General features: G+C 33.7%; 1 protein-coding gene across 1 annotated transcript in view; it reads left to right on the top strand.

Moving 5' to 3' along the window:
• Positions 1-24,517, top strand: part of LOC145662882 (tyrosine-protein phosphatase non-receptor type 13-like) — a 1,067,674-nt gene that overhangs the window by 993,133 nt on the left and 50,024 nt on the right. The window contains exons 7-10 of the mRNA XM_081728845.1: positions 3,762-3,895; positions 6,952-7,150; positions 14,849-14,947; positions 23,887-24,098. Of these exons, the coding sequence (XP_081584971.1) occupies positions 3,762-3,895; positions 6,952-7,150; positions 14,849-14,947; positions 23,887-24,098 (644 nt within the window). The remainder of the gene's footprint in view (positions 1-3,761; positions 3,896-6,951; positions 7,151-14,848; positions 14,948-23,886; positions 24,099-24,517) is intronic.

Genomic DNA, 24,517 nt, shown 5'->3' with positions numbered 1-24,517 from the left:
GGTTTCGAAGAGAAGAAAAATTGCTGCGTCTCATCTTCAGATAAAAATGTACAGTTTCTGAAGGTGTCTTCTCGTTCTGCCTAATCTTTCAAGACGGGAAATTCTATACAGGGAAGGATTTTCTAGGGCATTTTTCTTTAGCAATTGTAACAGATTTTGTAAGAAGAATAACTATATTTTCAAGTTTCATCATAAATTTTAGATGTTATTCTACTTGTCCTTCTCGGATAAAGTTCTGGTATTAACAGTGATTTTTACATCTACTTTAGTAAAGATGAATGTGATTTTTTGTTTTAATACCTGCAGAGAAATGGAAAATTGATTGACTTAGTTTCAAGAAAGCCGTTTGACACTGAAACAAACATAAAACAAACTTACTTCAGTCTAATATCAAGTGATTTCACAACAAACTTTTATTCAGTTTTTCAGTAGTTCATCTCCAAGATGCTAAGGCTCGCAGTACGTAAAAGGTGCCACAGTTCACATATCCTAAAGACATGTTTGGCCATATATTAAGCAAACTATGAAAGAGGATGCAGGATATTTATTCTTCTGTATCACAACTTCATTTTCGGCATCACTTTATCAACCGATTTGTCTTCTATACATGATTCTATACTATATGCAGTAGTATCATATATGCTTCTATTTTCATATTTGTATTCATATTTGCGTATTTTCATATTGTTCTTAATGTGTTCCACAATTATGAAAAAAATCGTAGATAATGGTATAAATAATTAATGGATAAATAATGGTAGATTGTATCTTTAGTGGAGTATGGTACACGTAATCATTATTCTCACTCCATAACCACTCATTTTAGAGATCAACATGTCAATACAAGATTTTAACTCGCTCATACCAGAGATTTGAAATTAACCCTATACTAGTGAGTAATGATTACAAAACTGAATACTTATAAATTCAATATGTTACTAACAACCAACCATTGACACTATGCTTAGTGAAACCTCCAATTGCTGCAGGATGCCTTTTGTTAAGCATTAATTTGTTTTATGTAATTAGTGTTTCTCTCTTTTTCGGGAGAAATAAGGAACCATTATGGTAATGTTAAGGGAAGAACAACTGATGGTGTAGAGGAGTAGAACTCTAATTTAAACAGAAAACCGACAAAATAACATCCAAATATTTTGACATTTGTCTAACTTTTTCAAGAACAAAATTTCTATGTTGATGTTGGAGATAGAAAAGAAGCCGAACGAATCAAAGCAAGCTTAAACATAAGCGAGTTGAACAGAAAATCATATCACTGAGAAGACTGAAATCATGTGTAATAGACTTCGTGGCTTACGCAGATGCGGTTGCATTCTATTTATATTTAGAACAGTGATAATGAAATCTTGTTTTAAATTGTATTGGCTTTATTGACGATATGTCGTATTTACTATTGTTAGTATTTACATTGACTATGTAAGAATATATGACATATTGCATAATATAGAATAATGTATAGAAGACAAATCACCCGATCCTTCAGCTTCTTTCTCTGCTTCTGAAATGAGAATGATGATTACGCTTACCTTATTCCATTAAAGACACTATCTACCATTACATATCCAGAAACATATGATTTTTTCACAATTATAGAACACATTAACAATATGAAAATAGTACACATTAACAAAATGAACACATTAACAATATATATATGATACTATTGTATATAGTATAGAATCATGTATAGAAGAAAAATCGGCTGATAAAGTTATGCCAAATTGTGATATAGAAGACTAAAACTCTTTCTTAAGAGTCGTCTTATGCATTCTCTTGCATTTTGTTTAAAAAAATATATGTCCAAACATGTCGTTAGGATATGTGAACTGTGGCACCTTTTACGTACTGCGAGCCTTAGCATCTTGGAGATGAACTACTGAAAAACTGAATAAAATTTTGTTGTGAAATCCCTTGATATTAGACTGAAGTAAGTTTGTTTTATGTTCGTTTCAGTGTCAAACGGCTTTCTTGAAACTAAGTCAATCAATTTGCCACTTCTCTGCAGGTATTTTTTAAAAAATTACATTCATCTTTACTAAAGTAGATGTGAAAAACACTCCTAATAACAGAACTGTATCCTAGTCAGTTTCTTGAAAAGACAAGTAGAATAACATCTAAAATTTATGATGAAACTTGAAAATATAGTTTTCTTACAGAATCTGTTACAATTACTAAGCAAATTATTACGAATGCAAGAAAAAATCTAGGAGAATAAGACCAAAGAAATTCTGACAAAACAGAAAAAAATTCAAGGAACGGAAACATTGGCGCAGCCTAATAAAAGGATGATTATTTTCTGCAACTGTCAAGCATCTAAAATGTTATCTGTAATTCTTCTCTTTATTTAAATACGAGGTAACATTTTTAAATACTAAAAATCCAATAAAACACGTAAGACTGTTGAAATACTTATCAAATATTTATATAATATTCAAAATAAGAGATTGCTATATTGCTACCTCAAAAGAATGATTTTAAAAATAAAATAATATCACAGTTAATTTTCGCAATTAAAACACGTTAGGAGTCAAGCATTTCGGTGCTGTATTTCCCTAAAACATCCCTCCCCGCATAAAAATCCCTATCTCCAAAGATTAGGCAGAAATGGAATTCCCATTGTGCCTAAAGATAAGATCATTGAAAATATTTTCTAGAAAGTGCTGGAGGGTCTTTAGGCGGAACGGGAATGAACCGTTCCTGAAAAAGATGTGCAAGTGCAAGTTCAAGTTTATTCAACAAGATTACATATGTGCATAAATGTGTTTTCTTACTTCATAGAAACTGCCATTAATTCTACTTCATCGTAAACAACGAACTCAGCACAACTCTTTTTTTTGTTTCTTAAGTAGACATATTTCCAACACCGAGGCTACATGAACCTCACGTAATACTAGAGTCGATCTCGAACACATCTGTGGCATATAACCTGTAACGTATAATATTTACTCTTTAATTTCAATAACATTTTCCCAATAAGTAGGAGTGCCCACAAGCGTGTTTTAGAGCACAGGCTGCTCCCATGAGATAATGCAGGAAACAACTTCTCATTGAAAATGGTACAATCAGACTGGAAACGGTAAATTTTGAGAGTTGCGTCCAAGCTCTTGGGGGCATGAACACCTCTGTCAATAAATGCAAAATAACATACAAAATCGGTGTATTTGTGCTTTATGAAGTATTTAATGATAATGTAATTTCATTGGACTGTTGGTAGTTCATAAAGCAGGTAATGCAAATACTATTAAGTTACAAAATACAGGGTGCCCCAAAAGTAGGCATACATCCCTGCATTGATCAAATATAACATTCTAGCTTATGGCTTTATTTTCCACGGCTGTTCTGAGCTTAGGATATAAGTAAAAAGGCTTTAAGAACAAATAATAAAGAAACTAAGTCTATCTGATGGATAACAATAAGAAATTATATGAAAAACAATGAATTGATCAGTACCGGGCTGTATACCTACTTTTGGGCCACCCTGTATTCCATCAGAAATTGTTTTCTTGTAAGTTGCAAGTCCATATGATGTTTTTCGCTCTTGTTTTTGTCTCAGTCGATTGTGTTTCACGTTCCAATTAACCCATCTCCTTCTCCTATTTTGAAGACTAAAATGCAAAGTAGGAGGATGTGAAATCCTTCGGAATTAAGCTGATAAATAGTATATTTTCAGTGTGATGTAATTGTAAACATCATTTTCATAAGTTTTCGTTAATATGTATAATAAAACTCTTTCGTTATTTCAGTGCCTTGAGACCTATAACAATACGAATAACTTAAACAAAGAAGAGCATCTAATTTTAAGCACCAATCATTCCCCAGATTGTACAATGAAACAGAATAGTGCAATGAAGTATAATCTTACAAGGACGCCCAGCAGGTAAGTATCTCAATCAGAAAAATATGGCATTAATTTGTTGCTGTTATTTAATTTTTACTTGCTCTTGTGATTGTGGATCTACACCTTCCTGATAATTGATATTTGCTCCCAAATTTCAGCTTTCTCTTTCTGCTATTTTTTGGACACATTCAGTTTTATATTACAAATATATATATATATATATATATATATATATATATATATATATATATATATATATTTGCTTTTGTATATCTTGTTTTTCTTCACATCTCTTGACCTGTATATGAACATTTTGAGGAAACGATTTATTATAGAAGGGAACGAACATAGTTCCTCATCTCTTTCTCGTTGTGTGTCTTTTATTAAAGTAGCTGCAAATTCTTTCTAAAAGTTTGAATAAATAAGGCTTGATATCCCATAACTAAAGATAAACCGAGTAGTGTGTTTGAAACATCTATCAAATAAAATAAGCATGGATGGAATGTCAAAAGACTTATTTATTGAATTATGAAAAATTATGTGAAATATGTAATTCCCAAACCAATATAAAAACAATTTACAGTTTCAAAAAATGCGTTACTCTTTGTTCCATTTTTTCCTTTGCCTTCATAGTTGGTTTATTTGAAGTTTAGTATCCCTTTCAGCACCGAGGCTGATGAGACGTGGACCTACAACTTAATTATTGATTCGAACCACATGAGCTCCTACCGGGAGTCGGACCTAAATCTCCCGCGCCAAAGCCGCGTACGCTAAGTATATTGCCACGATGGAGTACCCTTACTTCCATTGTTACATGCAAATTTCCCGGTACCACTATTGAAACCTATATTTGAGACTCCCGTCCGCGGCTTCGCCATGGCAGCGAAGATGAATTGGTTTCTACAAAAACACTTATACCGTTCATCAAGTTCTTATTTACTTGTTGGTTTGTTCCTTTTATTGGAACACCAAGACTATATGAGATGTGGATCTACAGCTTAATGTGGGATCTGAACCAGTGTAATGCGTTCAAATTTCAAGGTTTTTCAACTGGGAATCAAACCCGAGACTCAGTGCTACTTACAGGGTTTCCTCTTTATTGTCTTTTCCCCGGATACTTTCTCAAACAGGATTGATATATTGCAGGCTATATAAGGAAGGAGCCATCGGCTAAGATGTACAGAATGTAGAGCATGGAAGAACAGTGACATGATTACCAGCGCAAATTCAATGTACATCATGTAGATGAACTATTTTTCTAGTGACAAACTGAAGGAAGAACAAAGAGACACAATAACGTGGTGAGAGTATGTTGCGTGACAGTTAAAACATGTCTCGAGGGTGAATGCAGAAGCCATACCTTTGATCACTGAAGAATTGTGGGTTATCAAGACTGCGTATTATCCTTCCGCGACGTTACTGCTCTTGTTGGATGGGATGCAAATACGGAAACAGTGGCTCGAGGGAAGAGAAAGAGAGAGACATCAACCGACGAGCAACCCTATCACACCATAGAATAAGAAACTACATCATGCCTGTTGCAAATCTTACAGCTATACCATGGACGCTCATGTAAGAATTCTGGAATGTTACACAGCGAGTAGTGTGAGACGGTTTAACATCGTTTGGAGCGTTTGGTCATGTTTTTATCGGTTCCTTTTGAATACATTGTGTAGCTAGAGTGTTACCATGAACGCCAGCATGACGGGGAGAATGATATGACATACATTTTTCAACGAATTCCGCGTTTGTGTGCAGTATCTTTATGATCGCATCCTTGTCTTACTGTACCAGTATGTCTTCTTCATCATTACATACAACTATAGACACCGAAGTTATAGTATGGAAAACCATTGGATTATACGCTCATACTTGTGTCTAACACGGGTTTAATATGAAGTTGACCAGCAACCGTTACATCCTGAAAACCCCTGTTGTAGCCCCAATTCTGCATTTCCTAAACGGAGTGATTTCCCAGCAGGATAATATGCAACTCCAAGTGGTACTCAGGGCTCGATATTTCCTGGATGAACGTCGTGTTCTTCTCTTTCATGGTTTGCGCGTTCATCTGATCGTTTGGTAAATAAATATGACGAGTGATCGTACATCAGAAACCGCCGCAGCTACTAGAGGTGACCTCATTCAGCTTCTGTAGGATTTTTTTCTTATGGGGCACCGTTTGAGAGATGGCCACCACTTAAATGTGACTCCTTGCGCAGCCAGATAAAAGTCCAGTAATCAAAAACGTTGAAGATTAAAAGATTAAACAGAAACTAAGGTAGGAAAATGTCGTAGGGCGCATTCAATGGAGGGTACTGCTTTTTTTTTTTCTACAGAGCCCTCTATCATGGGACATTGAGGAGTAGCTCGACATTTTTAATGCGAAAGTATGGTATTTGATGTATCATTAGAAATGTAACAGAAAACGAACAGTTTTGCAGTTTTTTTCGTGTGTGTGTGTTAATTTGTTTGTTTTAGGCATTGCTTAGGAAATGTCCACCATTCAAATGTGAGGTATTGCATAGTAGTGTTAATACAACATGATATAGGAAAAAGACTGCAAAACCAAAGTAGATATCATTACATACATATAGTACTTTTTTCCTAAACTACTGTACACTGTAGTATTGTAGTACTATAGTATTATATGTATAATTTGGGGGTACGGCTAGTTAACTTTTGTGCTTGTAAACTATATGTACAAGGGCGCTTAACCAATTGAAAAACGGTTACTATACAGAGCTAGAAATAACCGAACTCTACGAAGTAGAGCGTATGCAGATCCAATAATTGGGATATTTGAAGAATACATGTAACAAATCTCCATGTATAAACTCTTGAGTTGTAATTGTGTTTAGTTTTGATTTTGACATGTATTTCTTTTCTAAATGTACAAATTCCGCAATCCGTATTATATAGGGTGAGTCTGTTCCAAAGTTTAAGGGTACGCATACTCCCGTGTACCCGCACAAAAAGCGTTATATATATGAAATAGATAGATATAATATTACCAACTTCTTTTTTTAATAGTTCCTATTTATTTTATAGTATGTAATCATATCTAATATTTGTTTTCTCAAAATCTTATTATGTAGTGATTCGGAAGCCAATGTGGGCAGCAACAAACCTGTTAAGCGACACCCAGTGCAACGAGCTCCTTCACGCCTTTATAGGACGGAATCTAATGTAAACGATATTAAAACCAAATATTCATGCCCGAAAACATGTATTGGACCAGAGTTTGTGGTACGGAGTAGTAATCCTATAAAATACATTCATTTAGGGGATACAAAGGTTAGTATATCAATGGTGAGTTATAAATTATTATATATATATTACTTCAAGTGCTAGCGAATTATAAATAATTATATATAGGCTATATTACTTCAAGTGCTAGCTTTCTATGGATGAATTTAGAAACTGTGGGTAATCTTTAAGTTATACAACTAAAAGCAATAGTATCGTAGGCACCGAATTTCAGTTTTTTCAGTGGGTGCTCACGCTTCATTATTGATAAGATAAATGTCTTGTATTCTAATTTTTCTTTAAGTAGATTCAATAGACTAGTAGTTTTTAAACATGGAAACCTATGTTAGAGGCATAAAAGACCATATGAGAGCACAGGCAACAGGAATACACTGATCAGCCAGAACATTACGACTACAACTGGAAAGGATTCTTGTGGCCCGACTATGTAGTTTACCGAGCATTTGATGGGCGCACTACACTTGCGCAACTGTGGACACACTCCCTTGTCAGCAGAAGTAAAAAACTCATAGATTACACCGCCATCTCATATGGAGAGGGGATGAAAATAGTATTGAGGAAATATTGATAACATAATACACGTTGAGCATGGTCGAAAATATGCACCGAGGAAAATTTCATAGTTTTTGGAGAGTGATAGAATTTCCTCCCCAGGCCATCTCTTGAAATCATCACTAGTTCACATAACTCCGAAAATATAAAAAGAGTGAATTTAATATCGCCATATGACCAGGGGTATTGATGTCTTCTTTCCAAGGCTGTGTCCTCCACCAAGGATTCAACCAGGGATCAAGTATTGGTAGTATGCGTTAACCTTTCTTCTTTAAAAAGAGAATTTGTTTGTTTAACCAAAGTTACAGCAAATTTTATAGCGTGTTTGAATGAAACTATGAAATTTATTATATATTTCAACGTACAGTATTGTTTCAATTATACAATATATATATACCGTGTGTGATACACTCTATTTTGAAAAGTCCATAATACTGCGCTCAGTAGGTACCTTACTCTTGGTAAAAATGAAAAGTGTATTCACTTTTATTTCCAAAACGAAACAAGTGAACAGAGAAACCAAAGTGACGTGAATAGCATACCCACTTGGCGATCTGATCTAATGACGGCTTCATCATTATGAACAGAATTCTGAAGTAGAAAAAAAAAAAACTTTTCAAAAATTAATGAAGCCTTTCTTAAAGAAAAAAATGAAAAGTCATGCTTTTACTGAAAGAATGTCTGACATTCAATAATACTGATATGGTAACCCAGTGCTAATGGGAATTTATGCTTACCGATTACTATTCAATATACACTTTGCAATGAGAAGCATGTCGTTCAGAATATTCCTCCGTAAGGGCACTTTTAGTTACAGGCCTCCGTGTGATCATTAAGAAACAAATTGGTTCCCCTAATTTTTCGTTAGTTGACTGTTAAAATTCACTGAATCTGAAGCAAACATAAAAAAAAAGGATAAACAGATTTTGTAGAATATTCCTCGAAGAAAGATTTCCTGCCTCATAAGTGAGCATTTTTCCTGCTTGAGGGAAAAGCATCTGGAAAGCAGAAAGCAATTCCACATGCGTCAGTGATCCTTGCATCCCGTTCAATAAACCTTTATTCATATGTGTGTCACCAAAATTTACCAGTTTGTGCAATTCTAAAGTTTAGAACCAATGACTGCAGTGGTAGGAGAAATTTGCTTTGGATGTATAATAATTTATGTGAGTGATTGTTGCTGTAATCGTGGCAATGACTGTAGATATTGGAATAAGACTATCACGCAGCCACAGTATTTTTTTTTTTAACGTATGAGCTGGCAACACTACTTGCACTCGAGTAGAAGAGAAAATCTGCCTGTTGACCAGGGTCACAAGAAAAATTCTCTGCAATACCTACCTAATATCTGATATGTCCACCTTTGGCTCGCAGGATAGCAGCAGTGAGATTTGGCATGGAAGCAGTGATGCCTTGGTAGGTGGCTGGAGGCGTGGTGACCATATCTACATACACGTCACTTAATTCCTGTAAATTTCGGGAAGGGGTTCGATGAGCTCCGGTCTGGCGTTTAATGACATCCCAAAGGTGTTCAACTGAGTTATACTCGGGTGAGTTTGGTGACAAACACCGTGCTCGTGGGTTTTCTCGGGGTTCTCCCGTGTCCTCCCACTTTCTTCACTTCACCATTTCACTCATTTTTCATTATCACCGTCTCCTTTAACATAACCGTGGGACGTTAACTCAGATGTCATTTTCATTTCGGGTGAGTTTGGGGGAGCCATTGCAGCAATTAAAATTCACCAATGTGTTCCTCGAGCCACTGCAGCACAACATTGGCCTTGTGACAAGAAACATTGTCCTGCTTAGAGATACTATTACCAACTTCAAACATGGCCGAAATGAATGGATGTACGTGATCAGCAATGACCTGCCGATAGCTAGGACCCATCATGACGCCCTCCACACGCATTAGGAAGCCAACGCATGACCATGTGAAGGTACCCCAAACCATAATGGAGCCACTACCAACCTGTCATCGTCTACTCTGCGCGTCTTTTCCCTGGAAAATTACTGATTCTGACCCGGCCATCAATGTCATGAAGGCAGTATCCTGATTCAGCGTACCATTGAACATTGTGCCATTGCTCGTACCCATTCCAGTCGTAATCGACGATGAGGTGCGGTTAATATTTGTACGTGTGTGGACGTCAGCTATAGAGGCCCATATCTAACAGTGTATGTTGAACTGTGTGCTTAGATACACTCGTGCTTTCTATACTGTTAAAGACTATCGTTAGTTGTGCCATAGTTTGTGTCCTATCCTGTTGTACCAACTTCGGCACTCTACCATGTCCGACATCTTTAATGAGGTGTAGCTGCTCCACACCTTGTGGTTTGGTGCTGTTTCACCGTCCTTTTCCTATCTTTGGAAGGCATTAACCAGGGAGCTCGCGAACACCTGACAAATCGCACTATTTCCGGCGTACTCGTTCGTAGCCGTCTGACCATCACAATCTGGCTTCTTTCAAATTTTGAAATATCGTCGACCTTCCCCATCTACGCAAACGTCACAATGACTGATCGAGTGAGATTTCTTTCATCGTCTGGCGAGCGGTTCTGTGTGCCCCCTCCACTGAAAAATATTAAAAATAATAATGATTACAATCAAACTTCTAAATTACTTAAGAATAATTTAAGTGAAAACTGAAAATTGCTCAATTAACTTGTAATTAAGATAAACTCAATGTATACAAACGCGTTTTACATTTCATTAAAAACACAAAATAAGAGTATCAAACTCCAACTTATTTAGAGAAATAATTCTACAAAATTACACTCGCTTGCGAATATTCATTATTGTTATATAGTGTTAGCTCACATTAGATGAAAATGTAATTTGTTTCGCTTCAGGAAAATGTAATTTTGAAATTAATTCCAACGCAAGAATCCAATGGGTACTGAGCAACAATAATAATCTCGAATGGATGCTTTAGCTCCGGTGCGTTTATGAATGCTATTGGTTCAAACTCTTCTCATAATATTGCTTATCCTATAAAGCATTTCAAGAAAGAAAATATCTACAAATACTTCATTGCTTTTAAAATACTTTCTTAACATGCTTTAATATTTTTAACATATATAATAAATTAAAATAAATCAAAACTGAAATATCCTAAAATTTAATCCTTTCTGGAACACATCCTGTAGTGTGTAGTTCTCTTATTATATTGCTTTGAATGCTCTTTATGATTTAGAAGTTCGTTGTTTCAAAGTAGTTTCCAGTATGGAAACCTTGCAAAAGTCTGGAGCCACGTTCGGAAATAATAGAGAGAGTGAGCACGACGAGTGTTTACACTTTGCGAGATAATTGTGGATGAGAAGTACACCTTGCGGTGAAACATCCAGGTCTAGTTTTCCTGTAATTCAAGTCTCTTCGTGTGCACAACATCCCTTCAAATACTCGATAAAATTTTCTTGTACGCTTCCTTGTATCGAATCGAGAAATAACCACCCTCTTCGTGGCCTTTGATCGATTCTCTATTCCTTTCTTTTTCATTCAAGAAGATCCTCTGCCCATCCACTGCGAAGATTACTTCTTGGTTTCAACGTCATCATGATAAATTCATGCTTCATCTCCCATTATGACGTTCTTCCGGAACAATACCATGTCATACTTTCGTCAGAAACTTTTCATTATTTTTTAAAACGTAGTTCCTAATAGATTTGGATATGATTCTATTTGATCATTAATAAACAAAAATGGCAAAATTTTTCTTTGAACTGAAATGCCTTTAAAAATTGATAGCAAGATTTTGTCAATGTGTACTTCATTGGCAACTTGTCAAAAAGTTTAACAACGATTTCTGGAAACCATAGCATGATCTCTGGATATGATGGTCATTTGTTGATGTGGAACGTTGCCCAGGCCTAAGATCTTCATCAACCGACATTTAAAACATTTAAACATCCATGGTTCTGTCTCCAGTTTATTCAATCATCGTCCTCTTCTTCTGTTGCTTAGCATTTAAAATATCTCTGAAAACTTTTTGCTGAGTTTGCAGCAAAATTACACTTGTGCATTGCTTTCAAGTTTTTTTCATTGTCACTTAGTCATTAATCCGGCAAATAGCTTGCATGTATGCTCAGTTTAAAAGGATGGAACTGTGCGTCTTAGAACTTGACTAATGTGACTGAACTACCAATCTTTATTTGCCAAACGTACGAAGTGCGCTTAGTAGCTGTAGCGCTCTAATACATTTCAGTTCTGAATCATGAAGTCGTAAGGTAAAGTTAAAATATGAGACATGAATTTAATATTTAAGTGGTTCATATCTTGCTGTTTCTTGCCAGTATTGTTGGATATAAATAACAGTGATTACTTTTTTAATGACATTTATCTTTATAATAATGGCGGTTTTCGGGACAGTGAACTAATTTATCCAAGGATCTTATATAATAGAGGATCTGCCCTTACAACAAAATCTTGAAGCCATACATCACAGTTTTTCCACCCCTACTCTGCCCACTCCACCCACTAAAATCGCAATGTTTTGAGCCAACAAACATGGCGGAAACTAAAGTAGCCAATCAGACGATGGCGGAAACTAGAGTAGCCAATCAGACGTGCCGATGGCCGTTGTTTCTTGGCTTCATTATTTAATAGGATGAAGATATATATATGGGCAGATCCTCTATTTTGTAAGATCCTTGAATTTATCAAATTGTCGTAAGATCTAGTAAATCTCTTCTCCCATAAAAAGTTAAAATCTTTATCTTTATTTTGCTTAATACACTTTTAATAAAAGAACGTGAAAAACACACCTTTTTCCGTATTTTCCTTGTTTTTTGAAACTATTATTTCGGTATATCTCTGATTACAGGAGGTTTGTTTAATCCTTTTTCCCTTTAGTTGAAGAACCAAGTTTTTACCTACATCGTGGATAGTTTATGTTGAGATTTTTCAGTTATTTCCATTATATTTCCAACTTCCTTCTCATAGTTAAGGTTACAGTAATAATAATAATAATTAATCGTAATGTAGCTTAGCTTTGACTATATTTAGTTTGTGGTTATGGTTTGTTTATGCATAGCAGATGTTGCGGTACAATAGGTAAAAGTTTACTAATAGCAGTGTAATCGGAGAAAGAACAAGGCATATGTCTATGAACTGGTTGCTTGTAAAGACAAATTCTTTTCGTTATTGTGATTAGAGATAGGGGATGTTTATTTTGGGTTATCTCCGTTTGACGTTTAATTTGTTTCATTATCGGTTCGATAGGAGAGCAAACAAAAATGCTTTTTGTGTTAGTTGTGAATTAGGAGTTGATTGACAATTTATGAGAAACAGTCTAGATTGTGAAAAATCAGTATATTCGTGAGTTAGAAAATGTTTGCTAGAAGTTTTAACCTAATTGATAACTTTGATATATTAGATCTATTTTTGCGTAGCCGTTTAACAGAAAAATGGATCGAACGATCATGGCTAGCATCATATATTACTTGATTGAGTTTATTCCAACAAATTAACATAGAGTGGCAGTAACATCAGACTTAGGTGAAGTGGCCACAGAAGTTCTTCTAGGCTTGAAAGCATGATTGCAGACAGAATTAGAAATTTCAGCTAGAAGTTCAAATAAGAAAACTACAAACGGAGTGAGCAGTAGATACTGGAAGAGTGGCATGGTGCCATCAAAAACTCTTACTCTAATCCAAATGGTACCCATATAGGCACAGTATTAACAATAAGTGTAAGAACTGCCTGAAGAACTGTCACAAGTTGTTCAGATTTGTTTATCTATAGGTAAATGGTGTCACCGTTGTGCTGGCCTAAATCACTTTACTTAGCTTCTTGCATAGCGGTATCAATAACATACCTAGGTGTATATACCAGTAAGTTCGGATCAGACCATTACAATCAATCAGTCCATTATTGTTTTGCAGACTATGTTCTTCCTTTGATTCAGCAAACATACCTAGAAGAGGAATTTCCAACCTAAGTGAAGGAGCTGTTGCTACCATAAAATATACATCTCGAAAAGGTATTGATAAAAAAAAATAATGTTTCATTTTTTCAAAGACATTGAAGACAAAGGGGAAAGATGAAGAAGGTTGAAGCTGTCGTGAAACTTACCTAGGTACAATGTCCAAGCTGTCCAGGGATAATGAGATAAGTCGTCAACAACAGGAAGCTTCTTCCAGTAAGAAAGAAGACAACGGTTTGGGAAAGAACAATGGCGCTGATGTTACGTTGAAGGAAACTTAAAAAAGAGAAATGTTCGATCGAAGATAAAAAGAAGAAGGTTGAGAGGAATTGTTGGGTTGAAAAGGAATTGAACAGAAAAGTACTAGAATTTTAAGTTTGGAGCGAAAAAAAAAATGACGGAAGAACCAGTAAAAGGGATCTAGGATTTTAATTCCGTAAGAGTTTCAAGAAGCAAATATAAGACTGCGGTAAGAAGACGACTGAAGAATTCAGAAAAGTGATTTTGAATGTAGTAATGGCTCTCGATGAATTAAGAGAAATTGAACATTGAGAAGACTAACTGATTTTGCATTTTTAAAATGAACTATTTCCTAAAGAAGAAAAGAAACTTCAGATTACTATAAATAGAGGTTCAGAGACATTTATTGTGGGTTATATTTGTAGATGCTTAATATGGCTTTAGCACTTGTACAGAAAAGCAAAGAAGCTCACTGTAATAATTCAAGGTTATGAGAAGTTAATTGTGGATTTGCGAGAAATCGCATATGTTGAAGAATTGTTTGCTTGTAGTTGAAGCTTAATTTACAGTCAAGAGCATGCTGTCTTGGTGTATATAAGCTTCAGGTAAAACACTGCCAGTCTTTTGCATAGCGTTAAGCATCTGCATGATCAGTATTACTTTACGAAGGGTCTTGTAATAATTTTTATCCTAAGACTTTGGATTCCACGTTCAACCGTAAATATTCGTTCTCAGTAAAATCGGTCATGAAAAGGGATGCTAAATTTGTAACAACAAGAACAAGTAAAAGAAAAAATTATTTCATTACGGAACTCGCTAATAAATTTTAAAAATCATGGACTAAAATTAATTAAACGTTTTTTTAAATGTAATAATAATAATTTGTTTTGAGACTCGCAAAGGTTAAAGTAGGTATGTTGTGTTATGGAATCTTGTTTGTTGACTATTTTGCACATTTTTCTTTATATGCATTTTTCTGCTACACAATATAATCTCTTTAATATTCTAGTTTATGGAAAGAAGAAAAGTAATTGTCGTATTATTGAATGGTCAAAAAGTAGAAGTTTCATGTGATCCTAATACTACGACTGCGCAGAATGTGTTCGAGGTAAGTTTTTATTTATTCATTGTCCTCATCCTCATTTTATGCATTCACCATCCTAATTCGCAAATTCCGGACTTCTGCTTTCTAACAAATTTTGTCACTCATACGTTGACATTCAAATGTCAGCAAATAACGTATACTGACCCAATGCTATAATGTTTTAGTAATAAGATTGCAAAGAAAAGGCTAATGTGCACATACGATTGTCTTTAATGTGGCTAATGTGCACATACGATTGTCTTTAATGTGAAAAAACAATAAATAAATAAATAAATAAAATTTTTTTTTGTCAGTTATCCAAGACTGCGCTTCATTGATTTACTCTTCGAAAATTATTGATGAAAGAAGATTGTGTATTGAAAAGACACACCTTGCACCCGGTGCTATTGTATCTGTCAAAACCTCATAGTATTCTTCGATATTTTCAGCGCACGCTGGAGCCATACTCACCAATACTTCTACCGCAGACTCAAAGAAATTACTGAGGTATTATATGGTTTTTTGGGTCTTGTAATAAAGAAACACTCCAAGTATTTAAAAACACCAAAAGTATTTTAACATTTGAAGGTTTGAGTTATGTCTATTCAATTTTAAGATGCGAAAATAGTGTTCTAAGAATTTTTGTCTTATGAAATACTTTCACTTCTCACTAGCATCTTTCGCCGCATGCATCTTTTCCCGTAGAACAGTTTTGTTTCTTCATATATGTTAGTGAGAAGTGAAACTATTTCATAAAAGGACAAAATTCCTACGAACAATGCTTACATACCTTAAAAGTTCAAACTTTCAAGTGTTAAAATATTTTTACTGCTTTTGAATACTCGGAGTATTTCCTTGTTACAAGACCAAAAAACTGTCTAATGTAAATTGTAATGTAAAACTATGTAATGTAATGTAATGTAAAACTATATAATTTCTTCAGTTTGCGATAGGAGTGTTCGGTCCATAGCCCCAGCGCAGGCCGAAATATCGAAGAATACAAGGGCTGAACAAAAGGTAAAAACAACGTTGTTATAATTCGAACCTGGTTTTATGCACATAAAATACCTTTTTCATTCTTCAATGTAATCGCCTTCCATCTCTATTACCTTCTACCACACGTGTGGAAGGCGTTGTATACCGTCAGCGCGCCAATCTTTGTCGATATTCTGGAGGGATCACCATATGACACAGATGATGTAGTGCTTTTCGCGAAATAGTTCCGCCATTTCGGCGAAAAGGGTGCCACGAAGTCCCTGAAAACATCGTTGCACACCGCGCCCAAATGCCACTTCAATCTTGGTCTAGTACTTTGTTTGTCTTTCCGAAACATATAATTATGAGCCTTCCACTTTCCTCCTTTACTTTTGACTGAATAACACACAGTTGTTACCACTCGTCGTACTTCATCGCCTCTTTCCTGTATCACGTACTCCTGTAGTGCTGGGAAGGGGGGGCTCAGTGGTAGAGCGTTCACCTCCGGTCCTTGGGGTCCCTGGTTCGATCCCAGCTCACGCCGTGTGGACTTTGTGGTGTACAATCACAGTGCTCGTGGGTTTTCTCAAAGTTCTTCCGTTTCCTCCCACTTTCTTCATTCCACCATTTCATTCATTTCTAATCATCACCATCCCCTTTAGCCTAACCGGCATAACCGTGGGACGTAAAACTCAAAGATTTCATTTCATTTCATGTAGTGCTGAGACAGAGCACTCTGACATAAGAGCAGTGTTGTCTCTACTTTTTATCTAACGTATGTAGTAAGAGGTTTAAGCAGAGATACAGTAGCACTGGATACAAGGTGAGTCTTTTATATGTTAAATATGCATCCTAGAGAATCTACAAGTTATTATATTGTTCTGGGATGTGTATACACTTCCGTGTGTAAAATAGCTTTTCAAATCCATAACATTAACATTTGTATGGTAGATCATCCTTTAAAAAGTTAATCAAATTTAATAATTTTATATCAAAAATTAATGTTAACCTACAAATTAAGTTGCTGCTTTTAGCATAAGCCGTAATCTTAATCATAATGGGCCTTATTCAGAGTCGTTCTGACGCGTGATTAGTGTCATACTAAAGAGTTCGACTAACATGTTTCCTTCAGTAGTCAGGCCTTTAGTATGACGCTAATCATAAGTCAAATCGACTCTGCATAAGGCACAATATATTTGTAGTATGATTATGTTTGTAAAATTCGTGGTTTTATTAAGAGATCATAAAAATCAGTAGAGATATTTTATTCTATTAAGAACTAATAATTATCACCAAACGTTTTGAATGTAACAGCAATAATAATAAAAAGAAAACATAAAAATGACGGACACAGCTCAGTTAAGTGTAAAAATTTTGATAATGACTTCGCATGGAAACCATTTGCAGTCAGAGGAAAATAACAATTTTACCTTGATTGTTATTTATTGCAACTGCTTTCCATTTTCCTTGCGCGTTTATTACCACTAGGAAATATGTGATGAGAATGGTGATTTTCCGCATCTACGGAAAGGCAAGGAAAAAATATTGTCATATAAGATTTGGATATCATTATCCTTAAATTGTGAATTGAATATCAGGTTATTTAAAATATATATACACTATGAAAAGTTGTCAGTTGTTCAGATCAAAACATACCATAGTTCATTGCACTTAGTTTAAATTTGTTTAGAACTTCGTTCAAGAGAAATATCTTCTAAAGACATACAACAAAAATGCATACTAACTTTTGCTTAGGTCAGCCATTTTTCAATCGTTAATCATTTAAAAATGATAATAATAATAATAACGTAAATTTTCTGTAAGTAGCTACGTAATAAAAATACGAAACTGTATTTTATCGACTTATTCGTCAACTTTCCGATACCGAAGTACCAAAATCTGCACCCTTCTCAAATCTGGCGTCGGGTTCACTTGTTTTCTCCACATCTCCTTTAGTAGAAGTTATTTGTCTCAGAGAAAGCAGTTAGTTTACTTAATAACAAAAACTTCTCATATGTACGTCTCTGAAGCAGAAAAGGCACCAGTTACTAATAGAATCTGTCTCGTAGGATCAGTTTCGTTCTTTGATTTTTACAAAGCGATATGTAGTTGCGATATAATTTGCATACGTATGACAAAAATGATTGTTAAAACTATAGCATCAAAGAACATACCTAATTTCGTTTTACCGGAACATTTGTAGGATCTAAACTCGAAGGAAGCCAGGTTACTGTACCTCGTAAGTAGAAAAAACACACAAGAAAAATTCGAGAACCAGTCATTAAAATGCATAAATTTAAGTTAAACACCTAGAAGAATGATGTAAATAGAACCTAATATTTATTAATTTCACTGAATCATTAAATCCAAACAAGCACACGATTTACATACGAAACTTGATTGCTTCATCGTATAAGGTAAACCAGATACTTGTCACGCTCTTCACGCTTTCCTCTTGTTGCCTATTATTATTATTATTATTATTATTATTATTATTATTATTATTATTATTATTATTATTATTATTATTATTATTATTATTATTATTATTATTATTATTATAGCTTATCGGCCTTTGGCCCCGTGGTCGCTCTATTATCATAGGATTTCCTCATTTCCTTCGTTTCTGGCAATTACCATCTTGAGCGACTGTCCGTTCCTCCTAGAGAGCCAATGAGATTTTTTTTTTCTTTTAACTTTGGCCGATTGGGGCTGGTAACACCATGAGCAGTTAGTCAGCCATTCACAGTGGTTACGTCGTTCGGTTGTGCTACAGTGTTTGTGTGCTGCAGTAGGGCTCTCGGTGGCTAAAAAGGGAACTCTACATCTTTCCTTTCTTTTCCAACTCCAGCTAACAATTGAAGAGTCGTGAGGTCTTCATTTCTTTTAGATCCTCTGGCAGTCGAGAAGCGTCTTTTTTGAATTCATTAATTTGTCTCCACTCTAGCCAGGGAGAACTTTTTTTTTTAAGTATTTATGTTTTTGTTTTTGTTTGATGGCACCTTCTTGGGATAATTGTCCATTATGTGATTTAGCTGTGTATGGTAGGCAGAAGACAGTAAGATGTATTTTATGTTCGAGCAAAAGTCATTTATCTTGTTTTGAACAATATAATGATGGAAACAATGTTCATATTGAAAACTGGCCAAGATCGTTCTCCTGGGGTGGCCGGAGGTTCAACTCTGGGTAAATCAACTGATGATTTAGCAAATGTGCAAACGAAAGAAAATTATTTGTGTTCTAGATGGAAAGGATCATTTACTCATCTTGAATCCATATCTAAGTTGTTTGAACAGGGTATAAACAGAATAAGACTAGAATTACAACATGAATTTGGTATAATAAAGGAGGAGCTTGATTTTTTGAAAAATGAGAACTGTGAATTAAAGAAGTTACTAGTAAAGAAACAAGTTGGAAGTGAAACAATTTTACCTAAAACGAATGATGAATCTGTATTAGATGTAAACGATAAAAATCAATTCCCTGCATTAGCAATAATTAATGAAGGTAACAAGGATGGAGATCTCCCTCAATCCTCTCAAACTTGGACTCAGGTAATTGCAAAAAAAAAAAAAAAGTATACAAAGTGAATCAACTAAAACTGTACAAAATAAATCAAATTTAAAAAAGGAACAAAGGAAACTAAAAATAGGTAGTGGATCAAATAATTTCAATTTGGTTACTAATTTAAGGAAAAAAGCATTATTTGTAACTAGATTTAATCCTTCAGTTGAGATAGAAGAAGTTCAGAGTATTGTAAAAGAATTTAATGTAATTGAAGTGACGTGTACCAAGTTGAAAACAAAGTATGATTCTTACTTCTCCTTCCATGTTGAGGTAAACGAACAAGACTTTTCTATTATAAGTGGTCCTGAGGTGTGGCCTAGATGTCTTTTAATTGGTCCATTCTTTGGAAAATTACGGAAAATTACGGGATGAACTTCCTAGGAATACTGATTCTCATGCTAAGCATGGAGAGTCTTAAAATTTGGTACCAGAATGTTCATGGATTGCGTACTAAAAGTAACGAGTTCTTCTCAATTTCTAGTTGTGATTATGATATTGTGGCCATAACCGAAACTTGGTTCTCTGAAATTCATGATGATCAAAATTATTTCCCAGATTCTTATACTTGTTTCAGAGCGGACAGGTGTTATGGTGAAGAAGGTGGTGATAGAGGAGGTGGTTCTTTAATTGCTGTCAGAAATAATTTTCAGGTGTTTCGAAGATATGATTTGGAAAGTGCAAATGAATGTGTCTGGATTGAACTTAGGTGTAAGTCAACTAAAAATCTTCTAATCTCTTGTATATATTTTCATCCAACATTTCCTCTTGAAGTATTTGAGAACTATCTAAATTGTATCTCCAGTAAACTTAACCTGTTAAAAAAATGATTATTAATTTTTGGAATTTTATTATATCTAAAATAGATTGGTTAAATAAAGAGCCTTTACCAGGAATACACTATTACTCTAAAGTCAGATTTCAGGTATTGTCAACTTTCTTGGATAATACGAATCCTAGGTGTTGAACCAGCAGTATCGGATTTAGACTTAGTTTTAACTAACGCATCTATAGTGTTGGAAAGACACGATGAATATATGGTGGCTCCTAATGTACACCATTATTCAATTGTAACTAAAGTATTTTTATCTAGTGTTTGTAAAGTATATGAGTTCACTGAAAGATTTTTATGTGCTAAAGGTGACTATTTATCCTTGTATCTTCAAATTGCTAATGCTGATTGGTGTAATATATTGTTAGGTAATGATTTCAATTTAGCAGCTTGCAAACTAGAGGAAGTTATTAAATCTACGATGGTGTGTATATTCCTAAATCTAGGCCTAAAAAATCTAAATTTTCCTTATGGTATTAAAAAAATTGATTTCTTTATGGAAAGTAAAAAATCAGGCTCATAAAAAATACAAAACTTCTCAATGTGAAAATGATTATGTTGTCTTTTCTAATTGTAGAAGAGCTTTCAAAACTCAATTAAATGTGGACAGGCAAATTCATTTTAGTAAAATAGAAAATGATCTTACAATTGCCCCTGAAAATTTTTGGAAATATGTAAATGGTACAAAAAAAAATAAGGTAATATCTGTTATTATTGACAATGATGTTTTGCTGACTGATGATAGTATGTTGGCTGAAAAGTTTGCCAACTATTTTTCATCGGTCTTTCGAACTTTCTCGATTACTGTTACTAAAAATCAATGTTCATTTGAGAACTTTGGTCAAGTTAAACCCCCAGAAATTACTACTCAACATGTATTCGAAGCTATCAGAACTTTAAAGATTAAATTGTCAAGTGAGATAGACGGAATTCCAGCTTTCATTATTAAAGGATTGGTGAAACAATTGCACCAATATTGTCTTCTTTGTTTAATTGAAGTTTATCCACTCGTAATTATCCTTATGTATGGAAATTGGTTTCTATAACACCCATACCTAAAACTAATGGAAAGTCTATTAATGATTTTCGACCAATCTCTGTAATGAAGGTAATTCCGAAAATCTTTGAGAAAATAATCTATAAATATGTTTATAATAAAGTAAAGAATGAAATCAATATAAACCGACATGGATTTATGGCTGGTAAATCTGTAATAACTAATTTAGCAAGTCTTATGCATTATACACTTCCAGTTATTTAGGCTGGTGGTCAAGTTGACGCTATTTACTTGGACTTTGCTAAGGCATTTGATAAATTACCACATCATTTGTTGATAAAGAAATTGGAAAGATATAACTTGCCTAACTGTGTTATTGATTGGTTGACTTTATATTTAAATGAAAGGAAATTTGTGGTAAAATATGAAGGGAAACTGTCTGCTATTCATAGTAATACCTCCGGGATACCCCAGGGTTCTAATCTTGGTCCTCTATTGATTTTGCTATATATTAATGACATTTGTGTTGATTTAACTTGTAAATATCTGTTATATGCTGATATTAAAATTTTCAGTCAAATTAACTCCAAACAAAATCAAGATACTTTGCAAAAAAATATAGATATCATAGTGAAATGGTCCGAAGAGAATTGCCTACCCCTGAACTTTAATAAAACGCAAGGAATAACATTTTCGAGGAAAGTTAACCTTTCCATCTACAAATATAGGATAGGAAATCCAATATTGATCCAATTCGTTAAGCATGTTAGAGATTTAAGAGTAATATTAGATAAAAAAATTGCTTTTTCAGAAAAATCTTCAAGTTCTAATCTTTAAAGCTAGGAGGAATTTAACAATGCTCAAATGGTTATGTCGAAACTTTACTAATATTAACATCTGTAAAATTCTCTATATGTGCAATGTTAGGTCTCATCTTGAATATTGTACGGTAATTTGGAATAGTAAAGCAAAATATTTTATTTCTTCGATTGAATCAGTTCAAAATTCATTCCTAGCCTGGTTAAAATGGAAGTTTAAAGAAATAGGAGGGACGAGCTTGTCAGACATAAGGGTGGATCTTAATCTTACCCTTCTGTCTGACAGGCGTCGGCTCTTCGACTTGAAATTTTTTCATGTAATTCTGCATGGTGATTTTGTTCTAAAGAACTTTTTCTCTTTAAAAATTCATCACAGAAACATTAGGAAATTTTTTCCGTTTATTAGTAAATATCTAATTAGGTCTTCAATATATAAAAGTATAGAAACAGCTAATAACTTTTATCCGGTTCTTGACTTGTTTCATAAGAGTTTCAAGAAGGAGGTGCGTGAATTATTTTTTAATTTTTTAAATAAACTATGAAATGTCTCAGTATTTTTAGGCTTGCAACTGATTGTCTTAATTTTGTTTTGTATTTTCACTAAATACTGTGTGGATTTGTTTTATATATATGTATTGTATTTTTTAAATAAAATTGTAAAAACCTTTTTAATTCTTAACAGATAAACATGTTTGTTCCCTATTTTTATTGTATTTCTGGAGGTCATTTTGTAAAGTTTGTAAGGTGCCATTTAAAGGATCTTTTTATCTTTTGTTAGTTTTTTTATTATTATTATTATTATTATTGTCTCGTCTTTTATTTTCCTATCATCTTTTCTTTTCTTCTATGCTTAATTCCTTCCTTACTACGTATACTGCACTTTTTTTTTTTAAAAAAAAAAAAAAAACTTGGTCATGGATTTTTATTTGTGTCATATGCAATGTTTTTATGCTTATTTTATTTTCGTCATTATTACTAGCTTTATGAATCAGTGTATTTTACTTGATGTGTTTAACTTAGAAATATTTATTTTCAATTTGTAATAGCAGCTACATAGTGTCTTTTTAAACTTTTTTCTTTCAATATTTTGTAAACTGCTATATCTACCGTACATGGTCAATAATAATCTATTTTTGAATTTTACACTGTATACTTATCCTATATGGTATACCTTTTCTATATGTATGTTAATTATGCTTTTTTTTTACTATTGTTATTTTTGTATTTTCCAGTTTTTAACAGATACTGCATGTTTTTGTGTTATTTTTCTGAACTAATATTTTATCCATTTCATCTATTTTTGTATAATCAGTTGTATGTTGTTAATTCTATTTGCATTGCCCTATGCTTGTAAAAACATTTTTTTTTCTTTCTTTGGGGCACCTGTAGCTGTAATGCTGTTTGCTTCCAATAAACATATTTCATATTATTATTATTATTATTATTATTATTATTATTATTATTATTATTATTATTATTATTATTATTATTATTATTATTTACCTATTATCCAGTCTGGCAATTCTGACGGAATATCAGGTTTCCATCATTGACCCTTTTATGAATACCGAGAACAATCAAGGCATTTGTGATTTTTTTTATTTAATCAATGTTAAAATGATTGTCTGAATTCCTGTTTTATATAGTATTCTATTCAATTTTCCTTATTTTATTTCTAAATTTGTCTTTATCCTTATTCGTTATAATTGTGAAAATAGGTTTATATCTATTGAGAATGATGTTAACAATTAGCCTTATTTTATTTTGATAATTTCAGGCGATTGTGAAGCAAGAATTGATCGAAGAGAATTTTTTGCTGGGTCTAGCTGTTCTGGTGGATGGTGATATTGTATTTGTTCCAGGGACCACTCGATTGCGAAAAGTGGCTCCAAATGGTTGGATCAGCGATTCAAAGAAAGCTCAAATCCAGTTTACTTTCACTTTATATTTGAGAGTTAAATTCTTCCTAACTAGCCTCCGAGGATTAAGGTCAGTAAGAGTATATTTCAATTGTAAACTCGATAAGAAAATGTTGTGAAATGTGAAAATGAATTTAATAAAAAACAATACATTACAATTTAAAAGTAAGTAATCCTATGCACGTTATATTTGATCTTATTTTCTTCAGTTGAATGCCTTTTTATGTGGTAATGATTTTTTATTTTACTTTATTTATTTTTGCAATATTGTACACAATATGAAGTACACGAAGCTCACATTACTACATATGTTATTAAAAATGTTTTACATCAGGCACACTTCCCTTTTATTTACTTATGTATTTGGTTTGTTTTCGTTTTGGGGTGATTCAGTTGAACTGTGAAAAAATCAGTTAATACTTATTCTTACAGCCTGAAAATCATTTGATTTTTGCTCAAATAATTTGTTTCGCAATATGAAAGTAAATA

This window comes from Thermobia domestica, chromosome 10 (assembly GCF_964235325.1).
Source record: "Thermobia domestica chromosome 10, izTheDome1.hap1.1, whole genome shotgun sequence".
NCBI lineage: Eukaryota > Metazoa > Arthropoda > Insecta > Zygentoma > Lepismatidae > Thermobia > Thermobia domestica.
The sequence above is the reverse complement of the archived record's forward strand: the minus strand, read 5'-3'. Positions and strand labels throughout refer to the sequence as shown.